Raw genomic sequence first — 13006 nt, 5'->3', positions numbered from 1 at the left:
CAATTTTTAGTGATTTTTATCGTGAAACTTCTTTTTGGGTCTGCAAGATGATGATTTCTATATTTCTAAAGTCGTATTTTCCTAGCGTAGCGTGATTTCTAAGGCTTTATCAGTTCGAGATACCTCATCCGGATTTCTGAAACATTTCTGATAACAAAATAAAGCAATGGAAATAACATCCATCATTGAGAATCATTGCGATCGGGTTGACGAGTTGATTAATTAGGCGGATCCAAAAATGGGGTGTCTACAATGTCTTACATCCGGCTCCCTTTTTTTAAAAAAACTTGTCCTCGAGTTGTTCTTAAAGGCATTTTTTTCTTATTTTCCATCCCTCGTTCTAATCTACTTCCAGTGATATCCATTATTCAGATTTAGATTAGAGAATATAATTAACTATAGATTATGATCAGATAAATTCTTCACATAAACATTATTGTGTATCTTCTTCAAGATATGAAGAGGTTCAATTTTCTTCAACTTAGTCTTGTTGTAAGTTCTAGCGAGAAAATGAGCTTCGTTAAGATAAATCATAACCAAGTTTTCTTCTTCATAGCTCTTGAATCCTCTCTACTTATCGGCATTTTCTTTGAACTTCCAATAGAAGCTTTAAGGTTCTTCTTCACTTGTTTTTTCAATGTGTCATACTCTTTCAGACTCATCATATAATGGGACAAATTTAAGAGACTTGCACCGGACACCAAATCAATGTGGTATTGGATATTTTTCATTGGAGGTAATGAATCCAATAATTTTGAAAGAAGAATGTGGAGGATATTTATTGCTAGGTACCAAGGGGCGACACGTGACACCTAGGGATTCGATTCAAGTACAGAGATACGAGGGTAAGCTCAGTGACTCGGTCACAAACCAACCATGGGTTAGGATCTCAGTTAGAGAAAAGCAAAGAATAGATCAAAATAGATTAAGTCGTCCCTCATTGAGATCATCCATTTGCAATATCAACACGTATTCCAAGGTGGACACGTGGCATCATTTGAAAATGTTTATTTTCCTTTTTAATGTAATAACTAATTTAGGTAAAGGTAATCTGGTCAATTGTATTCTAAGTAAGGGTTATAACTCTTTTAAGGTTTTTCTATAAATAGGCCTTGAGGCCATGGAAAAGGGGAGAGGAAGGTAGAGACAAAAATGATGAAAAGAGGTCATGTAATCGCGAGTTTGATAGTGGAAAGGCTCCTCGAGCCCGTGGACGTAGGCACGTTTGCCGAACCACGTAAAAAAATCTATCTTCTATTTTCTTTTTTATGTTTTTATTACCATTTTGTGAATAAAATGTGAAAATCATGATGGAGGATGATTTATCCCAAAATCGACCTCCACAATTGGCGCCGTCTGTGGGAATCTCGAATATGAACCATGATTTCACCAAATGGGGTTAATGGACAGGGGAAGATTTCGAAAAAGTGGTTGCTGTGTTCGGGAGAAACAGAAAAAGAGTCGTTTTTGATAATTTGTATGGTGATCCACCTTTTAAATCGAAAAAAAACGTAAAAACAAAGAGAGTAAACGAGATTGCGAGAAAGAAATTTTTTCAATATTTTTCACAGAATTAATGGAGGCGGTCTGTCAAACAACAGCAACAAAGGCAACATGTTTTGGTGGTTCAAGCAAAGGGGAAGAGAGGCATGCAAGATCGTCAGTTCAAATGCCCTCCCCCTCCTCTTTTGCCCAAGATGGAAGACAATGGCAACCCCATCGTTGGCAGTGCTGCGAACGATGAATCAAACACGTTGGCAGACTAACCTTCGGACTTCTTGTGGAGCTTCAACTTGAGAGGCTGAAGACGTAGGCATCGGCATTTTCTTTCTTTTATCTATAGATTTGGCTGCTAGAGAAGAGGAAGCCATTAATGGCGGTTTCCAACCTTGGTGACTTCATCTACAAGGAATGTTGAAGCAATGATATCGTCAGGATTTATGACCAAATTATAGGAAATGTGTTAAGGAGTGGTACAGTGAATCAATGACGTGCAGGTACTTTTACTTACCTCTTATTTAAAGCATTTTGAATGGTAAGTAGAAAACAAAAAAGAATGGAAGTCGGTTTGATGTATACAGCTCATCAAGAGTTGATGAGTGATGCTGTGATGCATCCACATCAATTGTTGATGTTCTTTAAAATCAACAACCTTTTGGTAAAAACACAGCAGGAGCATAAAAAAAAAGGCTTAAGTGGGAATTGGGTTAGATTCGATGCATAGATAATACATCATTTTTGTATGAAAATCTCTTCTTAATATTGGAAGAGGACAGTAAGGTCAGTGGTTAAAGAATATTGGGGTGTGGGCACATTTTCTATAATAATAAAAAAGGGGGAAAAATAATTTGAGTCTAATGTAGGACTCCTAATTCCCACCAAGTCACACTGAGTTACTTAATTGTCGACTCAATCGAGTCAATTAGTGTATTGTGCCGAGTGATTATATTGCTCGGGGGGGGGGGGGCTTAAGTCGCGCCTATAGTAAGGTGCCATGTGACCCAATTTATCTCTCTAGTTAATTCAACATAAGAGTGACTCGGGGGGTTAAGTGCAAGCTCGACTCAAGAGTCAAATTTTAGGACTTTGCTCAAGTAGAGTGATGTAATTTGAAGACTTAACCCGAATCCGACTTACCAAATCGTATGGTATAAGTAGAGTCGTAATATAAAGGTAAGGGGTTTGCATCAAATGTTATGTTGATGGTCGTCAGGACCCAATTAAGTTAGTAAAATGGTATAAATTGGGGGCTTAACTAAGCCCGACATGCCGAGTCACTAGACTCCTATGAATTGGATTTATTAATTAGAAACTCGATGAGTTGAGGGATTCCACTAAGTCGAGCTACTAAGTTTGTAATTCAAATTTTGATCGAGACAAGGTGACTCCGTCGAATAGTGTAACGAATAATTAGGAATTCGGCCAAGTTAAATAGCTTAGTGGATTAATGGAAAATGTATGTGAGGGTTCAATTTAACCCCGACTCACCGAAGCATATGGGAAATCGACCACCCCAACTCATTGACCTCGACTCAACGAGTCGAATGGTTAAACTTAAGAGATTGATTTATACATTGGATTCGATCAAACTATGATGTTTTAAGCAATGAAGTAGATCGACAACATTGGATTGAGAACTAATTGCCTTATTAGTTTATGCAATTATTATTGTTGCGTGTCTATTGTTACTTTAAAAATGCAGGAAGCAGAAGAACTTGACACACACTCAACTCGTATGGGGAGTCCGGTCTATATCCTAAGTCGGTCGTATGGGACCACTTAGCACCACACCCGACTCATATGGGGAGTCCGGTCTATATCCTAAGTCGGTCGTACGGGACCACTTAGCGCCACACCTGACTCATATGGGGAGTCCGGTCAAATCCTAAGTCGGTCCACTTAGTGCAAAATCCGATCGTTGGGGGTCGGCCTACAAAGAAAGCCTTGGCCCTTCATTGGTGCCGAGCCCAACCGAGGGGTTGGTATAACGGAAAGCCTTGGCCTGTCATGGGGGCCGAGCCCGATCTGGGACTTCGATCGGTTATTCTATCATTTATCAAAGTCTTGGATCATTTTGGGACCCAAGCCCGATCTGGGATTTCGGTCGGTTTATTTATTATTAATCTAAGCCTTGGCCCATCATTTGAGCCAAGCTCGATCTGGGACTTCGATCGATTACTCTATCATTTATCAAAGCCTTGGCCTGTCTTGGAAGCCAAGCCCGATCTGGGACTTCGATCGATTATTCTACTATTTATCAAAGTCTTGGATCGTTCTGGGATCCAAGCCCGATCTGGGATTTCGATCGGTTCTTTTGGCAAAGCCTTGGTTCGTCTTGGAAGCCGAGCCCGATCTAAGACTTCGATCGATTATTCTATTATTTATCAAAGTCTTGGATCGTTCTGGGATCCAAGCCCGATCTGGGATTTCGGTTGGTTTATCTATTATTTATCAAAGCCTGGGAGTCGAGCTCGATCTAAGACTTCGATCGGTTATTCTATTATTTATCAAAGTCTTGGATTGTTGTGAGATCGATCTGAGATTTCGATCAGTTTTTCTATTATTAATCTAAGTCTTGGATCATTTCAGGATCCAAACCCGATCTGGGACTTCGGTTGGTTCTTCTATTATTTAACGAAAATTCTGGTTCGTGAGAGGAGCAAATCTCGATCGTAAGGGGGTCGGTACACAACGAAAATCTTGGCGAGTGAAGGAAACCAAACCCGATCAATGAGGGTCGGGTTAACTCGTCTTTGTTTTTTTTTAACGACTGGTGTCCATCCATTGGGGGTGGGTTTAATTGATTTATGTTTCAAACCTGACCATAAGGGATTATATCTATTGGTTTAGGATGATGGCACAAAATCCGATCGATAAGTGAAAAATGACAATTTATGAGGTGCGTTGCCACGTGTCACATGGTACCATTCATTTATTCTCGGGCGCTCGGACTAAAAGTCCAAACCCTCGAGAGGGGGTATTGTGGATGATATTTATTGCTAGGTATCAAGGGGCGACACGTGACACCTAGGGATTCGATTCAAGTACAGAGATACGAGGGTAAGCTCGGTGACTCGGTCACAAATCAACCATGGGTTAGGATCTCAGTTGGAGAAAAGCAGAGAATAGATCAAAATGGATTAAGTCGTCTCTCATTGGGATTATCCATTTGCAATATCAACACGTATTCCGAGGTGGACACGTGGCATCATTTGAAGATGTTTATTTTCCTCTTTAATGTAATAACTAATTTAGGTAAAGGTAATCTGGTCAATTGTATTCTAAGTAAGGGTTATAACTCTTTTAAGGTTTTTCTATAAATAGGCCTTGAGGCCATGGAAAAGGGGAGAGGAAGGTAGAGACAAAAATGATGAAAAGAGGTCATGTAACCGCGAGTTTGATAGTGGAAAGGCTCCTCGAGCCCGTGGACGTAGGCACGTTTGCCGAACCACGTAAAAAATCTGTCTTATATTTTCTTTTTTATGTTTTTATTACCATTTTGTGAATAAAATGTGAAAATCATGATGGAGGATGATTTATCCCAAAATTGGCTTCCACAAAAAACACAAGAAAATTCTTCAAGGAAGGGTTGCACTTGATGAGAAACTTGAGTAGGAGGATCTCGGTTGGAAGGTTGCACTATCATCGAGAACACTTGGCTTGTTTCCTTTAAGTCCTTGTTGATGTTGGTAAAAACAAAGCATATTTCATTCTTCTTGACTGATTGGGTAGCCTTGGATTTTGAATGGGAAGGGTGTAAGATCAGTTTGACTCCATTATGTATGAAAGAATAGGTGTTGGCTTTGCCTTAGTAGGATACATCATTATCATGAAGACAAGACCTTCCTAAAAGGATGTGGCATGCTCTCATTGGGACGATATTACAAATAACATCATCCTTATATTGCCCAATATTAAAAGAAAGAAAGCATTGGCTTGTCACATTTTTCTTGTACATATCGTCCACCCAACCTATAGAATAAGGTGTAGGGTGTTGCGTAATAGGTAGCTTGAATGCATCGACCATGCAACTTGAAATTATATTTTCTTAACTTCCACTATCTATAATTAATTTGCACGACTTGCCTTGCACTTTGCATGTAGTTCAAAAAAGACTATGTCGAGTTAAAGGATCAACATGTTGTATTGGCAATAAATTACGATTAATACAAATAAGATGTTCATTTTTTTCAAATTTCTCGAATTGGGCTTCTAATTTAGTTTTAATAATGAATTCTCCTTCACCAACCATGAATGTAGATCGTAGGAAGAGCTTTAATACCACTTGACGTAGCGGAAGCCTGTGAATCAATAAATTCGATAAATTATGTTCAATAGAACACTTAAAATAAATTTAAATCAATATATTCAATTGATAAACAAGCAATAGCTTGAAAGAAAATAAAGCATAAAACTAAAAAAGTAATTAAAATAAAGTAGATAATTGAATTGATTATGAATTGATTGATTATTGATTTTCGGATTTGGAATTCCTTATATAGATAACTCCATTATAAAAACTTGTAATCCTACTAAAATATAAAAAATTAACATTCCTAACTTGTTTATAACATAAAACTAAATTTCTAATTCTATTAGAACTCAAATTGGAGACTTCTAAACATTTCTAATTATGGTCTAAATAATAAAAATGAATTTAAAACAAATTAGAAATTAATTAGGAATTAGACTCCTAATTTAACTATGAAATAAAAATCCTACTATAACTAAAAATAGAAATAAAACCTAATAGAATTAGAAAATTACTTAGAACTGTAGATGTCCTACAACACACTTTTAGGAGAACATCAGGACTATACCTACTAGTCTAATTGCAATTTAGGTTTAAGGTCTTTCATTTTCCTTTTTGAGTGAGAGGGGTAGGATTTGATGTTAGTAAGAGGACTTCCTTATATTTGGCGATGTTATGCGATTTCCTTTCAATTATTTTTACGTTGATTTTCATCTTTGAGTACATTATGATACTTTGATGTTTATGTGGGATTTTGGACATGCATTATATTTAGTCTATGTTATTCCACTATTATTTATTACCTTTTAAACATGTTTTTCTATTTATATTATTATCAACTATGAGGATTTTTGTTTAATGCACTAAGATTATAACATGAAATCATGGGGATTCATATTAAGATTTGGGGGCACTACAATTTAGCTTACCAATTGTTATTTATTATTGAGTTCACCAACTTTATTTATTGTCGAGCTAAACACTTTTTACTGTTGAGCTCACCAATTTTTATTTATCGTCGAGCTCTCCAATTTTTATAGTTGAGTTTGACAATTTTTAAAAAAATGTCAAACTCGAAAATAAAAATGTTGAACCTGAAAATAAAAAGTGGTGAGCTCAACATTGGTAATACCTACATGTTTTCGATTTTTTCGAGTTTTTAGACTAAAATAATTGGAAATATCGATTAAAAACTTGACATAACGATTTATGTAGATGATTTAAAACCAAAAGAATCATTCTTCACCGATTTTCATCTAAAAATGAAATAAAAAATTGAAAGAAACCCTGACTTTTTACATACATCTTTAAAATACTTGAAAATAATTTTGTTTCTACATTCTCAAATCCTATCAATTGGAATGGAGTCTTCGAAACTAGAATAAGATGTCAAAAATCCATTTTTTTTAGACAAAAATGGTGAATTCGAATGGTTAGGGAAGTTTCGACAAATGTGTGGAGTACGATTCAAGGATTGATTAGAAATGAAAATTTTACTAAATAGATTATTAAAAGAAACCCTAAAACTTAGGGATTAATTAGAAAGAAATCAGTACACCATAGTCCTTTTAAGTAATTTTCCCTTTATAAAATCCTGTTTTATACATTAAAAAAAAAATCTAGTCATTTTATATGGGCGTTGAAATGCCGTTTCGGCCTTATAACGGTACGCATTAAATAAAAGTTAAAAACAGTGAATTTGTAGACTTAGTTTTAGAAAGAAAAATCATTCGGAAAATGCTGAAATGACAAAAATGCATTCATTCCAAAAATTACAATAATTTTTTTTTAGAGAGAGAGAGACAGCAAATGCTGTTTACAGAGAATACAATTTCACTGCCCTAGCTAGAATCCATTGGATTCCATGAAGGAAGAGGAGGAGATGATCGGTGGAGGTGTAGATAGCTCATCTAGGATTTCTTCCTCTTTCGTTCCATCCGTCTCTGCAACCAAGGACAGGCAGAGGTTTACTGTGGAGCTCAGACCCGGAGAGACCACCTTTGTTTCGTGGAGAAAACTGATCAAGAACGTAGCTAAGAAATCGAATCAACCATCTCCTCCTCCTGCAGTGGAGCCTCCTTCATTTGTCGCTCACTCTGCTCTCGAATCTCAAATCACTACGGTTAGGGTTCTTTTCTATCTTTTGAATTTCGTAATTCATTGTCGCTTGGATTGTTTCTGTTATAATCGAAGGAAAAAAATGTGAAATTTTGATTCTTTTATTTATTTATTTATTAGTTTATTAACTAATTTGCAGTTCGGTTCGATCGTCATGTTTAAGTATTTGTCGCACTTTCTATAATAGAATTTAGTTGAAAATTAATCTGGTTTGGTCACTCAATCTGGTCGATAGAGTTTACAATCATGGTTGTTCTGTGGGTTCTTTTCTATCTTTTGACTTTGGTTTTTGATTGAACAAATTACATAATTCAGCGTCTCTTGGATTGTTTCTGTTATATTAGAAGGAAAAAATGCTAAATTTTCATTCTTTATTCATTGGTTTATTACCCAGTTTGCAATTCGGTTTGATTGTCATGTTTCAGTATTTGGCGCACTTTCTATTATAGAATTTAATTGAAAAATAATCTGGTTTGGGCACTCAATCTGTTGATGGTGTTTCCTCCAATCATGGTTGCTAATAGAGTAGGAGAATTGGGCTGAACTGTAGATAATTGGGAAATTGGGCTTCCATGTGTAGTAAATAATCGCTGTTAGATGTTTTTCAGGTTTTGTTTATTGCTTTATTACATATTCTAGATTGGCGAGGAGCGAAGACAGGAAGTAGTATGCATGGTCTATGAAAATCTAGAGCAGCCATGAGGAAGAATGCCAAAGAACCTTAATTCTCATTAGTTGAATAATACACAAATTTTTAATGGAAAATGTAGAAAAGAAAAAATAACAAATCTACTCTTGCAATAAAGATAATACATTAAGAACCCAAACCATTTTCATTTTATTTATTTTTAATTTTTTTTTTAGCAGTCTATGAAGTTTAAGTCCTTTGGTCACGTCTAAAAACATTAGGATGCTGATTTTAGTGCGACCATGATGTGCATTATTACCAATGAGTCCTTATGTCAATCTCGTTTAGCCTTGAATTTTATCCTTGGAGGGACTGGAATGCTTGTGTTCGCTTTGGCTTAGAGGTTTATCCATTGATAAGTTAGCACCATCGTCATCCATGCCTTATCCCAACTTTTTGGGATTGGAAACAGGAATTTGATTTCGCCATTTTACTCTATTTAGAGCTATATCTTTTCTCAAGATGTGTCTTCATAGCTTTTCATGCTAACTCAATGCACTTGATCTTTAGGCATTCTTTTGCCCTTCATAATCCTCAAATTGCACTTAAAGCACTCTTTCTTGGTGTTGTAATTTGTAAATGCTTGCCCAAACTCCCACGACTTTCCATTTATAGATTCACCCAAATGTGCTCATTCTATTTTTGTCTTTGGAGCTTCTAACTGATCCATCTCAACATGGTTTTCTCTAATAAGCTTATTCATCAGTTCTTGTAAGTTACTAGTTATGCAACAAGTGCACTCCATTTTCTAAGAAATTACCATGTTGGACGCCGTGTTGTAATACAACAATCTAATACATGCGAACACTTCTCCAAAATATAAAAACTGATACTTAATTGAAAAAATAGGCAGGGAAACAAGTAAATGAAACAACTGGATTTCTCGGGTAGATGGGAGTGGGTGTGTAGTATAGCTCCAAGGTGAGGTTGGGAGTCCATGTGCCTTTTGGCTGTCTATTGTACTCCTAGTTGGTCATCTCGAGTTCTCTACCACTTTATTAATACATTTATTTATCAATAAAGGAAAATAAATGAAACAACTCTCTAGTGATAAAGGGACTTACTAAAGAGGCAGATCAACAAAGAAAAATACAATCTAAGAACTGATCTAGCTATACCATCCAAAAATAATAGCCCCTAAACCCTTTATAATTGAGCCCGTGAAATAAATTTTAATTTAGTCAAGTATTTTTGTTTTCAATTACTTATATATCGTTCGTATGATATTAATTTATTTCATCTATGAAATACAATTTTTTTTGTACTGAACATGAACCTAAGTGTTAAAAAAATTACCTCGCAACATAAGGAATGAACGATACGGACTTGTAGGTGTCAGGTTTGTGGGTGTCAATGTCTTTGAAACTTTGTATCGTGTATGATTCCAAAAAATGTTTATTTGCTTTTGTTTGATAAGTTACCAGATTAAAAGGGAAAGGCTTAGCTCGATGATCGTTTGGCTATGTATTGCATAAAAAATCCCGTATTGAAATTTATGTTGAATTTCATGATTCATTTTCTTTCTTTCTATATATAGTTAATGTCTTCTGACACGTTTTCCTTTGAGGTAATGTATTCTGGCCAAGGTTGTTAAAAGCGCTAAGCGGTAGACCCCCTTGGGGCCTAGGCGACAAAAAAATAGTTTTTTATTTTTTTAGAATTAAGGTATTGAGCAACGGTGTAGCATCAGATCCCAAAGATAGTGTCGAAATTTTAGGAAGTAGTTAGGATGTTTATTTTTTGAAATTAGTATTTCAAATTTTAAATCTTAGTTAGGCAGTTTCCTTTTTTTTAGCTATAATTAGTTGTTCCTTTTTTATAGTAAAATTAGTTCCAGAACTGGTACTACTGTTTTGCTATAAATCTATGTATTAGTTCATTATTTTTTTAAGTAGAATAATTATTTCTTCTTCTCAAAAGTTACATGGTATCACAGCCTTGTGCTCTAGATCTGATTTTCCATGGCGAAGATGGCGATGACCGGTGCAATGAAAAACCCTACTGCCTCGGTAGATTTGTCCGAGATTACCCAATTGACGACATCAACATCATCTGGCAAATCTCTTTCCCAAATTTCTATCCTGCAACCCACAGTTCACAAACTTGATGGGAAAATTATCTCGAATGGGCGCAATCTGTGAAATTGGCGATCAATGGAAGGGGTAAATTGGGATATTTGACAGGAGAAGTAACACAACTTGCAGCGACTGACTCATACCTGAAAAAATGGCGATTTGAAAATTCTCTTGTAATTGCATGGCTCATCAATTCGATGGAGCCAGCAATTGGGAAGCCCTACTTGTTTTTACCGACAACCAATGAAGTTTGGGAGGCCGTGCGAGATTGTTATTCTGATTTGGAGAATTCATCACAGATTTTTGATTTGAAGACATGACTCTGGCAGTCAAAGCAAGGTGATCGTGAAGTTACCGTTTATTATAATTAAATATAGGTCAGATGGATCATTTGAAAGGTATGAAGCTAGGTTGGTTGCTAAGGGATTTACTCAGACCTATGGCATTGACTACCTAGAAACCTTTGCACCCGTAGCAAAGTTAAATACTGTGAGAGTTCTCCTGTCACTTGCAGCAAATCTTGATTGGCCCCTGCAACAATTAGATTGAAAAATACTTTCCTTAATGAAGACTTGGAGGAAGAGGTATGTATGGATGCACCCTCAGGCTTCGATGAAAAATTTGGTTTGAAGGTGTGCAGACTGAAGAAATCCTTGTATGGGTTGAAACAGTCACCAAAGGTCTGGTTTGTGAAGTTTTCTTAGTTTGTTAAAAGCTAAGGGTGCACTCAGGGAGAGGTTGATCAAACCATGTTTGTAAGACACTCGCAAGATGGAGATTGCTGTATTAATCGTTTATGTAGATGACATAATTCTCACTGGGGATGATTTGCTTGAGATGAACCGATTAAAGAAGTCTCTTGCATCAGAGTTCGAGATCAAGGATTTGGGGTCTCTAAGATACTTTTTCAGGATGGAGATAGCTCGGTCAAAGAAGGGAATTGTTGTTTCACAACAGAGGTATGTTTTTTATCTACTTAAGGAGACCGGAATGAGTGGTTGTAGACCAGTAGACACCCCAATTGATCCCAATCAGAAACTTGGAGATAACAAAGGAGGTGATCCAGTAGATACATCTCGATTTCAGAAATTGGTAGGGAAACTGATTTACTTATCACATACACGGCCATATATTGCATTTTCCGTGAGTCTAGTAAGTCAGTTTATGCACTCATCCTATGAGAAACATCTTAAAGTAGTTTATCGAATCCTGAGATATTTGAAAGGTACACCAGGTAAAGGCTTGCTCTTTCAGAAGATTACACAGCAAAGCATTGACGCCTACACTAATGCAGATTGGGTAGGTTCAATTACTGACATAAGATCTACATCAGGGTACTGCATATATGTATGGGGTAATTTAGTCACGTGGAGGAGTAAAAAACAAAACGTGGTTGCAAGAAGCAGTGTTGAAACAAAATTTCGTGCTATAGCTCATGGGGTTTGTGAGATGTTATGGCTAAATAGGGTACTAGAAGAGTTGAAGTTACCATTGAACATGCCAGTGAAACTGTACTGTTACAACAAGGCCGCCATCAGCATTGCATAGAATCTAGTGTAATATGATCGTAAAAAGCATGTGGAGATTGATAGGCACTTTATAAAGGAGAAGATTGACAGTGGAGCTATTTGTATGCCGTTTGTTCCAACAACGCAACAAATAGCCTGTATCCTTACCAAAGGATTGTTCAGACCTAACTTTGAACTTCTTGTTAACAAGTTGAGCATGATTGATATCTATGCATCAACTTGAGGGGAGGTGTCGAAATTTTAGTAAGTAGTTGGGATGTTTATCTTTTGAAATTAGTATTTCAAATTTTAAATCTTAGTTAGGCAGTTTCCTCCTTTTTTTTTGTAATTAGTTGTTCTTTTTTTATAGCAAAATTAGTTCCAGAACTGGTACTATTGTTTTACTATAAATCTATGTATTAGTTCATTATTTTTTTAAGTAGAATAATTATTTTTTCTTCTCAAAAGTTACAGATAGTAAGTCCTTTCTTATGTAGGAAAGTCTTTTTCAAGGATTCTATATGAATTTTTATATGAAATCGAGATAGTTACCTTTCAGAAAATTCTAACGATAGTAGAAGATGCATATACTTCATCCTTCTGAAGATGGGAGAAAAGATGAAACTAATTTTGAATCAACATTCAAGTTTGAAATTCATGTAATTGTAATTAACCTCTTCTGGTTAACCCGAGAAACAAAAATGGGATAGATTTACGGGAAATCTTAGTCATTTAGATAGGGTAGATTAAGATGGGATACCAAACCAATTTATTAAAAAAAAAAAAAAAAAAAAATTGGAAAAAAAATAATGACATATGCAATTGCCAAGGGTAACATCAACTAATTAGCAAACTTGCAAGTTAA

General features: G+C 35.9%; 1 protein-coding gene across 6 annotated transcripts in view; it reads left to right on the top strand.

The window, feature by feature from the left end:
• The first annotated feature begins 7469 nt into the window (after positions 1–7469).
• Positions 7470–13006, top strand: part of LOC147409838 (ubinuclein-1-like) — a 77313-nt gene continuing 71776 nt past the window's right edge. For 2 of the 6 annotated variants that reach the window (XM_086431911.1, XM_086431907.1), the window contains exon 1: positions 7476–7874. In XM_086431911.1, the coding sequence (XP_086288037.1) occupies positions 7617–7874 (258 nt within the window). In that variant the 5' untranslated portion in view covers positions 7476–7616. Of the gene's footprint in view, positions 7875–13006 lie in introns of all 6 variants that reach the window. The other 4 variants (XM_086431912.1, XM_086431908.1, XM_086431909.1 and 1 more) reach the window with 4 other exon arrangements.

This window comes from Akebia trifoliata, chromosome 2, assembly GCF_017979445.1.
Source record: "Akebia trifoliata isolate Shusen 1 chromosome 2, ASM1797944v1, whole genome shotgun sequence".
Classification (NCBI taxonomy): Eukaryota; Viridiplantae; Streptophyta; class Magnoliopsida; order Ranunculales; family Lardizabalaceae; genus Akebia; species Akebia trifoliata.
The sequence above is the reverse complement of the archived record's forward strand: the minus strand, read 5'-3'. Positions and strand labels throughout refer to the sequence as shown.